Here is a 12,978-nt window from a genome sequence, read left to right as displayed (position 1 = left end):
GGCTGGCTGGCATGTGGTGCTGGGGGATTGAACCGTGGTCCCTGTGCTTTGCTAAGCTTGTTCTAAGTAGGTGCTTTAGACCACTGAGCCATCTTACCAGCCCCAGTATACATTTATTAAATAAATGAATGAGGGGCTGGGGAGATGGCTCAGTAGAATAAGCGCTTGCCTGGCCAAGTGCAAGGGCCTGAGTTCAATCCCCAGTTCTGCCAAAAAATAAATAAGTAAATAATACAAAGATGCAAAAATAAATAAGTTGTCCCTTTTCAATGTCTAACAGGAAAAAAAAAAAAAAGATTCCCAAATAATATGTCAAGTGCCACCACTAGAATCAAGCATAGGATACTATAAGGACCCAAAAGGGGACATGGATGTTGGATCCAGCCTGGGGCCAGAGGAACAGAACCTGGCCAGGATTTCTATGGAAAGTGACAGGTGACTGCCAAAATAGTGTGACAGCCTGTGATGTAGGAGAATCTGGAGGGAGAGGTCAAGAAGGAAGAGTCAGACAAGTTGTCTTTCTCTCCAGGGACCTTATCCAGATTGCCTCCACACAGGTATAGTGATTCTAACCAAAACATGTATCAATCCAATAATAGTCAGACATAAAATTACGGTCTGTCTTCCTCAGCCTTCAAACCCTTCAAGTCCCCTCACAAATGCCACCTCCTCTTCTCCTGCTCCTCCAGCTGGGTGGGGCTCTCTTCCCAGCTAGACACCGTTCCCCTGCTGAGGCGCCTTGGGCTGCAGTGACAGTCAGGTTGGCCCTGGATCCCTAATCTCAAGCCTGTCCGCCTTGCTCCCCAGGGCCTTACCAACCAGCGGGCTCAGGACATTCTGGCTCGGGATGGGCCCAATGCCCTCACTCCACCCCCTACGACGCCTGAGTGGGTCAAGTTCTGCCGTCAGCTTTTCGGGGGCTTCTCCATCCTGCTGTGGATTGGGGCCATCTTGTGCTTCCTGGCTTTTGGCATCCAGGCTGCCATGGAGGATGAACCATCCAATGACAACGTGAGCTGCATACCTGACTCTGGCCAGCCCCTAACTGTCCGTCAATGCTGAGCCCCTAATATAATGGTAGGGAGAGTGTGAGGAACAATGTCCTCTTGTCACAGCCCCACAGCTGCCCTATACCTTGGGCTGAAAGGGGGTGAGGCTGCTGTACGTAGCCACAGAGCACCCCCATTCCACAGGCACTCAGTGGGTGAGTCAGCCCCTCCCTGCTCCTTTCATCTGAGGAAACCAGGGAGTGGACAATCATGGGAGGTTGGTGAGAAGGACTTTCTCCTACCACTGTCTCTCCCAGGGATAGACAAAGATCTGGGTTCTCATGGGGGAGGGCATTGAGTACCGGGAGAAGCGGGGGCAGGTTCCTCACACTCTCCTTTCTTACCAGCTATATCTGGGTGTGGTACTGGCAGCTGTGGTCATCGTCACCGGCTGCTTTTCCTACTACCAGGAGGCCAAGAGCTCCAAGATCATGGATTCTTTTAAGAACATGGTGCCTCAGGTAGATGGTAGGGCTGGGCTCAATTCAAGCTGGGTCATAAGGCTCCTGGGATCTTGTGCTGAGAAAGAGAGATAAGATCTCTGGGTCTCCACACCAGGACCTAGTGTCGTCGCTAGAGGTGTTGGGGATTTCTCTCCCCCTTGGGGTGGAGTTGGAGAGAGGGCTGGCCTCCATCAAGTGGGGAGAGAGAGAGATGAGCATCTCCTACGATGTCCACGGCCTCTCCACAGCAAGCCCTCGTCATCCGGGAGGGAGAGAAGATGCAGATCAATGCGGAGGAGGTGGTGGTGGGAGACCTGGTGGAAGTGAAGGGCGGGGACCGCGTCCCAGCTGACCTCCGGATCATCTCTTCTCACGGTTGTAAGGTGAGATCACACCACAGCAAGTAGTGGGGTCTAAGAAGCAGGCTGCCTAGAGCTTGGAGAGATCCCCACAGAGATTTAAAGTAGGAGACCTAACTCCCCTCTCCATGACTCATAGCTGAACCTTCTCTCAGCCTGTGGTGTTGTGCATGTCTTCTTGTATCTCTGCAGTATGAACACTCTATGCCCTCGGGATTTCTTTTATAGCCATTTAGAATCATCTCCTGAGTACCAATTATGTGTCAGATGCTTTATGTATGTCCTCATATGCTATCCAAATTCCCTTGGAAAGAATGGTGTTACCATGTACAGCTGCTGCTTGTAGCCACACAGGTTGAACCCCAAGCAACCCAGGGAGGCACATTCTGATAGACCACATTGCTAATGGCGCCCCCTGGGGTTGTGCAACACAGTGATTTTGATTAAATCCCCCATTTTGCAGACAAGTAACTGAAGGCTCTATTAGTAAAGTAAATAATCCTGAGTCACACAAAAAGTCCATACAAGCCAGGATTCCACCTCCAGAGCAAGGGCAATAGCTGAGTAACACCATAAATATGTGATGAGGGCAAGTGTAATTTTGTCCTTCGTGTCATGGAGATTGAGGGTGGTTGGACCTGGCTCAGGAGACAGCTCTATGTACTGCAGTGCCGCTACTGGTCTGACTCTTATGTGCCCCTTTTTCTTCAGGTGGATAACTCATCCCTAACAGGCGAGTCAGAGCCCCAGACTCGCTCCCCTGAGTTCACTCATGAAAACCCCCTGGAGACCCGTAATATCTGTTTCTTCTCGACCAACTGTGTGGAAGGTGAGAAGCTGGCCTGCTGGAGGGGGTCTCCTCATTCTGGTCCAATGGAGGAAAAAGGCTGAATCCTAACTCCTCAGTCAGGACTGGGGACGGTGATGACCTCATTTGGCAAAACCTCTGCCACAGAGGAGGGCACAGAGGTACCGGGGACCTTGAATATTACAGAAAGAGTCCCCTCCAGAGAACAAGCAGAACATTAGAACATTGGCAAGAGACAGCGTGATCCCTCTGGGAAAGTCACCTCCCCACAGGAAAAACTCCATTTTGTTCACCCCAAGGCCCTCAGATATTGGGTGAAGATGCCCCTACATATGTGCGCGCGCGCGCACACACACACACACACACAGATGTCCGAGACCAACTTTGATTCTTAACAGTTTTTTGAGTTGAATTGATGTCTTCTACTGCTTCTGGTCCTAGCCAAGTTACTTCCTTTGACCAGAGCTCATTATGGATGGTAAGAAGAAATCCCAGAGCCCCCAGCCATACAGGCAAAGTCTAAGCATGGCTGACCCAGATGGCCTCTGTGTCCAGCCAGTGAGCAATGGTCAGGCTAACTAAACGAGTGGGGTAGAGGCGGTGGAAAATGGAGGCCTGGTTAGACCCCAAGCCTCTGAGAGTGGTCAAAGGAGTCCTTGGATTCCAACTCCACAGCTTTCTCTTCCCATCACCCATTTCTCCTCAGCGCAGTTTAATTCTCTGGGACTGTTTCCCTCCTTCAGCAAGTTGGAATTATAATGAAACTCACCACACATTAAATTCCCTAAATTTTTAATGTGCTGAGGTTCTGAAATTTATACTACATTTCCTATAATTGATTTGTTCAGAAATGCCTGATAAGATATTTCTATTGCTTGTCCTGCAGTTGGCTTTAAAGAGAGGGGAAGAGAAGAAATGGAAGGAACTGATATTTGTTGAGTGCCTAGTATGTGCCAGCCTCTGGTCTATGTATATTATAACATTAATGTCACTGAATTATTAAAACAACCCCTAGGTAGGAATTCATATGGGCATTCAAACACAGATTTGGCTGTGTTTAACGCATAGGCTCTTTCTACTACACACTTCTTTCCCAGAGAACCCTGTATGTCACACAAAGGTTAGCAATTGCTGCCTTCTTACACAGAGATTCATCCCTTATATTAAGAAATAAAATCTTAAGACTACAGTATATTCAAAATAAAAAAAAACATAAATGCTTTCTTTGTGTTCATAATATACTTTTGGGTAATATAAACGTCAACATTGATTTTACTGAAACGCCACAAGCAACTTTTATTTCATGTATGGGCTCTCCCCAATCTGAACTTGTAGGCAAGGCTCTTCCTCAGGTGCCCAAATTTAGGGGAAAATAATTTGCTGCTCTGTCACGTCTGGGATTGGTAATCTGTGCAGGAGGTACAATCTACTCAGCATGGGCTCTAGGATCTGAGTCGTTGACCCCTTTTCTCTGTGATATTCTTTGCTCGGAAAGTATGATGAGACTGTTGTCCCTGGTGTCCCCTTCTCTGCTGCAGGCACTGCCAGAGGCATTGTGATTGCCACAGGCGACCGGACAGTGATGGGCCGCATAGCCACGCTCGCCTCGGGCCTGGAGGTCGGGCGGACGCCCATAGCCATGGAGATTGAACACTTCATCCAGTTGATCACAGGGGTGGCTGTGTTCCTGGGAGTTTCCTTCTTCGTGCTGTCCCTCATCCTGGGCTACAGCTGGCTGGAGGCAGTCATCTTTCTCATTGGCATCATAGTGGCCAACGTGCCTGAGGGGCTTCTGGCCACTGTCACTGTGAGTGGGTCCCGCAAAGTGCCACCAGGGCAAGAACTTATTACCCTTTCCCTGAAAGGAAAAAGACAAGCTGCTTGTTGTCTTCCAGCAGTGTTTTCCTCTGCTTCCCTAAAGTCATGTATCAGATGTGTGCCATCCTCAGGGATCATTTAATACATGGCTCAGAGCTTGAGTGTGAAAACTCTCAGGTATGGCTATATCTGGGCACTTGTCATGGTCACCTTTTCAACATCTATGTTCTCCCTCCCCCCCCCCCACCCTCACAGAGCGGGGCTTATTCTGGCTGACTTGTCTGCAAAGGCTCTCTCAAAGGTCACCAATGACTAACTAGCAAATCCAGTGACCTTTTCTCAGCTCCCATCCTTAACACTGCTGCTGAAATGGACACTTCTGTCCACCTCCCTAGCATCTGTCCTCTATCTACCACTGTGGTGTATCTTTCTCAGCCTCTGCTCTCTGCTCTTCTCCTTGTACCCCTAGAATGAGTCCATCTCCACCCTTCTGTGTGGACAGCCCCACAAACTCTCTGGAGCTTTAGTCAAATATTTCTATGCCTTGAGAGCATTTAACCTTACTATATACCTATGATGTCAACTGAACATGTCCAAAGTTAACCCATTCACTATTTACCATCCCATTCTGGTTGTGGGATATGGTTAAGAAGGGATACTGTCTAACTGCAGTTGAGGATGAGGACATGGGCACCTGTGGCTCTGGGCTTACCCCTTTCTTCTTACTCTCCTCTTTCCCTGCCAGGTGTGCCTGACATTGACAGCCAAGCGCATGGCACGGAAGAACTGTCTGGTGAAGAACCTGGAGGCGGTGGAGACGCTGGGCTCCACATCTACCATCTGCTCAGACAAGACGGGCACCCTCACCCAGAACCGCATGACTGTCGCCCACATGTGGTTTGACAACCAGATCCATGAGGCTGACACCACTGAAGATCAGTCCGGTGACTGTGTGCTCCAGAGGGAGGGAGGGAGATTTGAGGGGCCTAAGGGAGATCTGGGTTAGGGGCCCTAAGCAGGCATCAAGATGCTATTCTCTGTCATCTCTTCCCAGGGGCCACATTTGACAAACGGTCCCCTACATGGACAGCCCTGTCTCGGATCGCTGGTCTCTGCAACCGAGCAGTATTCAAGGCTGGGCAGGAGAACATCTCTGTGTCCAAGGTAGGGGTCAGGCAGCACACCCAAGTGTGTTTGGGGGAGGTCACCAGCGTCCCCATGGCGCCGATGCCCGACCCTCCCCCTCACCTCCTGTGGCTGCCTGGGGCTTCCACACTTCCTCGCCTGAGCCTTCACCACCTTCCCACACTCACTGTGACCCCAAGCCCTCTTCCATTCTGGCAGCGGGACACAGCTGGTGATGCCTCCGAGTCAGCTCTGCTCAAGTGCATCGAGCTGTCCTGTGGCTCTGTGAGGAAGATGAGGGACAGGAACCCCAAGGTGGCAGAGATTCCATTCAACTCTACCAACAAGTACCAGGTCTGTTTGGGCTGCTGGGACAGAGGAAGAGAAAGGAACAAAAATGGGGGCAAGGGAGGCGGGAGATTGGACAAAGACAGAAGGAGGAAATGAAACCCCTCGAGGGATCATGTCCTCTTACTCCTGCCTCAATCCCTGGACAGCTCCTTGGACTTGCTGTCTGGTTACAATCACCTGCTAACTTACTGCAACTCACTCATGTGTACTCCGGCTCTCTCAGTTCTTCTTCCTACCGCCCTCCACTGACTGGCCGTAGTCCTCCAGCTCTGCCTTTCCATTTAATAGAATCACACATCTGTAGCTACCTTATGATAACCTGGGCTGATAGGTACCCGTTAAGTGCCAAGAATAGCCTCAGCCATGCTCTGTGTGGGCCACGGAGGTAAAGCCCACTGGGTCATTGCAGGTGGTGGATGTGACCACAGGGCATCTGCGCCTGCCTCAACTGATAGGGATAACTCTTCTTCAGATGAATGACTGGCCTATGGAAGTGAAAGCAACATGGGGACTAGGAGTGAACACCCTCCACACACTAAGACTCTCCCTTTGTAGACAGTGCCTGGTGGCCGTGGGTTAGTTTAGTCCCAGGAGATGTCTTCACCAGCTGCTGCACTGCATCAGACCACATGCCGGGCATCAAAGCCCTCAGAGGAAGCATGGCCCCTCTGTCACTGCCTTTCCTCTCTCCAGCTGTCCATCCACGAGCGGGAAGACAGCCCCCAGAGCCATGTGCTGGTGATGAAGGGGGCCCCAGAGCGCATCCTGGACCGGTGCTCCACCATTCTGGTGCAGGGCAAGGAGATTCCTCTGGACAAGGAGATGCAAGATGCCTTTCAGAATGCCTACATGGAGCTGGGAGGCCTGGGGGAGCGTGTGCTGGGTGAGGCTTGGGAGCGGGAGCAGGGCTGCCCCTCTACAGCATTCCTGGGGTGACAGGCATCCGGGCAGCCACTGTGCTACTCTGACTCCTCCTTTCTGTCCCCCTCCCAAGGGTTCTGTCATCTGAATCTGCCATCTGGAAAGTTTCCTCGTGGCTTCAAGTTTGACACAGATGAGCTGAACTTTCCCACAGAGAAGCTCTGTTTTGTGGGGCTCATGTCTATGATTGACCCACCCCGGGCAGCTGTGCCAGATGCCGTGGGCAAGTGCCGCAGTGCAGGCATCAAGGTACCAGCCTCCCTCCCTCCCCCCATCCCACCTTCCTGGTACCAAAGGTGAAGCCATTGCAGCAACTGTGCCCCCAGGAGTCATAGGCTCCCAGGGGCTTCCCACCCATCTGCAAAGCAAAGTGGACCCAGCCCTGCCTGGGGCTCTCATCCTCCCCCTTAGCTCAGGACAGTCAGCTTCCCAGGTCTGGTTCAGTCTCCCTGGCGCAGCTCATTACCCCACCTGCATGTGAACCTTCCCTTCTGATTTCTAACGCTATCTGGCACCCAGACTCAGAGACCCTGTCGTCTGACCCTTCCCAGCTGCTGCCCACTCTCTAACCACTTGGGGGGGATACACAGGCTTCTGTCTGCTCCAACTCATTTACCCCATCATCCCTAGATTGCCACTCCTCGGGCACAGCTGTCCAGGCTCACTGGTTCACCCACAGTTGTTTCTCACTGACTTCTCCCCTCCTCTGAGCCAAGTTTGTTCTTCATTCCACACACAGTCATTGCGCACTGTCTCAAGCCCTGAGCAAGGCACTGCTGGCCTTCACAAGCCTCTGTTCTGGTCTGGGGCTCACGTTCCCGTCCTTAAGGCAGCTCTTCACCAACCCCTTTTTCTGGTAGCCCACTGGGACGCTGTCACCTATTCCCAATCAATGCAATTTAACCTGTGTGGTAAGGGCCAGGTCCTGGGCTCAGCCCCAGGTGCAAAGATGTATAAGACATAGGGCCTGGCCTCCTTATCCCATGGCCTCTGTAAGATGCCTCTACAGTCCACCACAGAACAGCTGCAACACTCAGGGTCCCTGGGCACCTACGCTGGGTCTGGGACTCTGAACCTAGGCAAGTTTTGGGAAACATTTCCATAAGCCAGGCATTATGCAATGCACAAAATCTGTTATCTTACTTAATCTTTCAACCACCCTCTTGGTGAGCATCAGTATTTTTCCTTTTTTTTTTTTTCACAGAGAGAGAGAAACTGAGGCTGAAAGTATCATGCCCAAGGTCTCACAACTAATAACAGAGCTGGGAACCAAAGCCAGCCAGGCAACCATTCCTTCCCCACCACACCAAAGGACTTGGTCCTGTGTGGATTCTGAACCCCGTAACCACTTAGTCTCTGAAGTACACATCATTCCTCCCATCTGGAATGAAACCTCTGAGCCAGTAGATCACTTGCCCTAGATAGAACTGCTGGAGAGAGACACTGGGAATGCAGAGCCTGGCTGGCTCATCTGGGTGCTGCTGGGTCCTGGCCTCTCCTCCTAGTGATGGGAACTCTCGCAGAGACTGAGCTAGGACTCTATAGGACTTAGGAGCCTGGAGCAGTTAATTCAGCTGCGGGGAACTGGATGGTGCTTGACGGAGGGAATGATATTTGATCTGGGCCTAAAAGGCTGAGGAGTGTTCTGTTGGGCAGTAAGAGAGGGGGAGGCAGGCAAGAGCGGGGAACAGCGAGTACCTGGATGAGGCCACACCAGAGCAGGCATGTGAGTCATCAAGGGGGAGGGTAGGGGTGGGGGGAGATGGGCAGAATGCTGGACAGAGCCTGAAATTGTGGGTCAAGGCCAGTGGAAAAGATTTTTTTTCAAATTTCACATTTGCCAGGGCTTTCATCCCATGGGCCCCAGGGGGCCCCAGACAACAGTCTAGCTTTCAGGATACCTGGATGGAGAAGGGACTGGATTTGAGGGAAAGCTAATGCCAGGAAGGTAGGTTAAGAGGCTGTGTGATAGTTTCAGTAGCAGAAAGTGACCTGAACTAGGACAGAGACATGGAGAGAAACAGCTGGCCATGGAAACATTTTGAGAATTTGGTGACCAATTGGACATAGGAGGCAAAGAAGACAAGGGAGAGGAAGGGTCAGAATGAGAGAGAAAAAAAAGAACAACAGTAGCTAAGGCAGGAAATAGAGGAGCAGGAATGGTGGAGTGACAGATGCAGAAAAACGAGTCTAACTTGGATCTTTAGCTTGAAGCATCTGTAACAGTGGTCCACAGCCTCTTCAGCACTGGGGATCAGATTTGTAAACAGCGGTTTTTCCATGGACCAGGGGTTGAGGGTTCAGAGGGTGGTGGTGGATTCAACACAACACAAGGAGCCTGCAACCCAGATCCTCCAAATGCACAGTTCACAGGAGGCTCCTGTGAGAACCTAATGCCAGGACCAGTCCGACAGGAAGCAGAACTCAGGCGGTAATGCCAGTGAATACAGAAAGGGGCTGTGAATGTGGAGGAAGCCTCACTAGATCTTCCAATGGTCGCCCTCTGCTGTGAAGCTTGGCTCCTAATGGACCACAGACTCCTGGTCCACAGCCTGGGAATTGGGGACCCCTTGTCTACCAGAAACCCAGAGGGTGATCCCAGGGAGAATCAGAATACAGTTCAGAACTCAACCAAGATGGTTAAGCCTGCAGGTTTAAATTCCATTAGCACATGGATGCAAATTAAAGGTTCCTGGTACATTTTATTGTATTGCCCAGGATGAAAACTGAGTCAAAAGGAGAGCAGACAATGGAACCCTAGGCCAGACCAAGTGGAGATAGAGGAATATAAGAACCCAGGAGGAAAAGAGAGGGAGATGGGACAGAGCCGAGATTTACTGGCATCTGTCTAATGTCTCTTAAAGCTCTTTGACAACATGGAAAGGTTTGAACCATCACTCACACTGTGGGAGACCTGTCCAAGGTCCTATAGCTGGGAAAGGTCAACATTTAGACTTAGAGACCCCATGTAGGGCCTGGGAGATAGCTCAGTAGAATGGTAGAATAAGCGCTTGCCTGGCAAGTGCAAGGGCCTGAGTTCAATTCCCAGTTCCCCCCCCCAAAAAAAAAAAAAAAACCACATCACTGCCTGTGAGTAGCTTTTGTAGTGAGACCCTGAACACCCTGTAGACCCTTACCTAAAATACAAAAAAAAAAAAAAAAAAGACTTAGGGCCCCTGTCCAGCTCTTCTGCTCTACCAGGCTGCCACCCCGACGAGGGAGGGAGGGGTGTGCAGAAGGTGGAGGGAAGCTAAGCGGAAAGCATGCATGCAGGCCAGGGGAGTGCAGGGCTCCCAGGCATGCCTGCCAGCATGAGTGCCTCAGGTGGAAGGGTCACGGAGGACAAGGATGGCACAGATGCTTTTGTGCTTTGCTTGGGAGGCTGAGGGGCCTATAGAGTTGTGGGGGCAAAAGAGAAAAGGCTGTAGAACCTGAAAAGCGTTCCTATCAGGGTCAGTGGGATTCTCCTCAAAGACTCTGCGTGCAAATGACATCCTAGCCCAGCTTTCCTCACTTTACATTGATAATTGCTTCTTAACTGGCCAGTCGGCTGCTAGCCACTCTCCTTACCCTACTCCACCCATTCTGCGGCAGCAGTGAACATTACCAGGGCAAAGGCAGGAATTACCTTCTGCCAACACTGTAGAGGACTGTCCTAGGCAGATGAGGAAGGGCTGGGGGCAGGGGGCTATCTCTGTGAGCCCCACTTGCACCTGGTTCCACAGATGCAGTGATCACATTAGACACTACACTAAGAAAATCACATCCTAGTGCTGGGTCCCTGGGACCCTGAGTAGATCACGGGTCCTTGTGAAGCATGGGTTTTCTCATCTGTATAATGAGGAATCTGTTAGATGAAGCATTCTTCCAGCTCTGGCTGCTTCATATTCCAGGAGGCTCAGACTCCTAAAAACCAATCCTCATGAGGAGAGATTGTACTCCCAGGGCAACCCCCATTAGCCTGTCACTCTGTCATGGGTGTTTCCACTTAAGCAAATACAACACAGCTTGTCAACATCTCTCTCCCTTACCCAAACACACATGCATGCACATGCATGGGCACATGCACACACATACATGCACTCCATTATTGGGCTGGGCTCTACCAGCCTAAGACATGTAGTAATCTACCTTTGCCTGATTTGGGAAAAGGACTAGGAAGGGAAAATCTCTCAGAGGTGCTTGTCTTTCCTCTCCTCACCCTCACACCAGGTGATCATGGTGACCGGAGATCACCCTATCACTGCCAAGGCCATCGCCAAAGGCGTGGGCATCATATCAGAGGGTAATGAGACTGTGGAGGACATCGCAGCCCGGCTCAACATTCCTGTGAGCCAAGTCAACCCCAGGTGAGGCCTCTGCGGGAGACCCTGCACCTGACCAGCAGATCCCTGAGGGTTGGGCAGCATCTCTGGCCTTTAGACTATGGCCTTACTGCTGATCCTCTAGCACTGGATTCCTCAGTCCTGAGTGCATGCAAGTGGCACCACTGATGAGCTGGGTAACCTTGAAGGTGTCACTGTATACTCCTAAACCTTCATGGTCAGAAGTACAAAGTTAGGGTGACCTAGTAAGCAACTTATGTCCATGAATGCTGCATGGAAAGGATTTATAGGGAGAGGCATTGTGAAGAATTGGGGGGAGCTCTACTTGGCAAGGGGAGCCAGGAAGCAGCAGGACAGGCCCAGGCTCAGACAATCAGCCGTGCTGCCCACCTTCTAGAGAAGCCAAGGCCTGTGTGGTGCATGGCTCGGACCTGAAGGACATGACGTCTGAGCAGCTGGACGAGATCCTCAGAGACCACACGGAGATTGTGTTTGCCCGGACCTCGCCGCAGCAGAAGCTCATCATTGTAGAAGGCTGTCAGAGGCAGGTGAGCAAGGCGGGTGGTGGGCAACGGGCAAAGGAAGCCCGCAGTCTAGCGGTGCGCCCTCCAGCACTGGCTTTGTCTTCTCCCCAGGGAGCCATTGTGGCAGTGACTGGGGACGGGGTGAACGACTCCCCTGCACTGAAGAAGGCTGACATCGGCATCGCCATGGGAATTTCCGGCTCCGACGTTTCTAAGCAGGCAGCCGACATGATCCTGCTGGATGACAACTTCGCCTCCATTGTCACAGGCGTGGAGGAGGGTGAGGAGGCTGCATGTGCCTGGACGGTGTCCAGGGCGTGAGCAGCCAGCATGCCCCCTGCAGGGGTCAACTCAAGACTCCAGGCAGCCCCAGCCTTGTCTTAGCTCCCCTCCAGCATAACCTTCCTCCTGCAGGAAACCCAGCAACCACGCCCTGCAGGCAAAAGGTGGGAGGGTCCCTCTAGCCACACCCCCTGCTGCCGCCCCCACAGGCCGCCTGATCTTTGACAACCTGAAGAAGTCCATCGCGTACACCCTGACCAGCAACATCCCTGAGATCACCCCCTTCCTGCTGTTCATCATTGCCAACATTCCCCTCCCACTGGGCACCGTGACTATCCTCTGCATTGACCTGGGCACAGACATGGTGAGGCCCTGACAGGGGGCAGGCCATGAAGCCAAGCAAACTAGTGGGTAGAGTGGGCTGCTGGTGAAGGACAGGTCACCTAGGCAGCTGACCAGGCCATGACAGTTGAAGAGAAAATGAACACAGCTTGGAGGATCATAGAATTGACTCTTTATGAGCCTGGTGTGGTAGCATGTGCCTGTAATCCCAGCACTCAGGAGGCTGAAGCAACAGGATGGAAAAGTTGAGCCCAATCTGGGCAATTTAGCATTATCAAAAGACCCTGGTTCAAAATATAAAAGGCTAGTCATGCCAGATAGCTCAGCAGATTAAAGCATCTGCTTAGGCAGACTCAGGACTGGGGTTCGATCCTGGGTGTGCCATGCTGGCCCCACCTCCGCCTCCAGGGTGCGCTGAGACAGTGGTTGAGACTGGGTCTGGTGGCGAATCCCTGTAATCCCAGCTCTTGGGAGGCTGAAAACAGAAGAATCACTACAAGTCCGATCTGTGTAGTGAGACCCTGTACTAAATATGTTTAAAAAAGAAAGAAAGAAAGAAAGAAAGAAAGAAAGAAAGAAAGAAAGAAAGAAAGAGAAACTAAAATAAAAAATAAAGGTCTGCAGATGGAGG

At 51.5% G+C, this 12,978-nt stretch overlaps 1 protein-coding gene across 1 annotated transcript in view; it reads left to right on the top strand.

Moving 5' to 3' along the window:
• LOC101563311 (sodium/potassium-transporting ATPase subunit alpha-2) overlaps positions 1–12,978 on the top strand; it is a 26,444-nt gene that overhangs the window by 6,381 nt on the left and 7,085 nt on the right. Inside the window, exons 4-17 of the mRNA XM_004639939.3 lie at positions 808–1,011; positions 1,397–1,510; positions 1,741–1,875; positions 2,563–2,680; positions 4,198–4,466; positions 5,223–5,421; positions 5,532–5,641; positions 5,822–5,956; positions 6,647–6,836; positions 6,948–7,123; positions 11,087–11,223; positions 11,597–11,747; positions 11,835–12,003; positions 12,215–12,369. Of these exons, the coding sequence (XP_004639996.1) occupies positions 808–1,011; positions 1,397–1,510; positions 1,741–1,875; positions 2,563–2,680; positions 4,198–4,466; positions 5,223–5,421; positions 5,532–5,641; positions 5,822–5,956; positions 6,647–6,836; positions 6,948–7,123; positions 11,087–11,223; positions 11,597–11,747; positions 11,835–12,003; positions 12,215–12,369 (2,262 nt within the window). The remainder of the gene's footprint in view (positions 1–807; positions 1,012–1,396; positions 1,511–1,740; positions 1,876–2,562; positions 2,681–4,197; positions 4,467–5,222; positions 5,422–5,531; positions 5,642–5,821; positions 5,957–6,646; positions 6,837–6,947; positions 7,124–11,086; positions 11,224–11,596; positions 11,748–11,834; positions 12,004–12,214; positions 12,370–12,978) is intronic.

The sequence above is a fragment of the Octodon degus genome, unplaced genomic scaffold (assembly GCF_000260255.1).
Source record: "Octodon degus isolate 3935 unplaced genomic scaffold, OctDeg1.0 scaffold00116, whole genome shotgun sequence".
In the NCBI taxonomy this organism is placed as follows: Eukaryota; Metazoa; Chordata; class Mammalia; order Rodentia; family Octodontidae; genus Octodon; species Octodon degus.
This window is presented reverse-complemented; position numbering and strand designations above follow the sequence as displayed.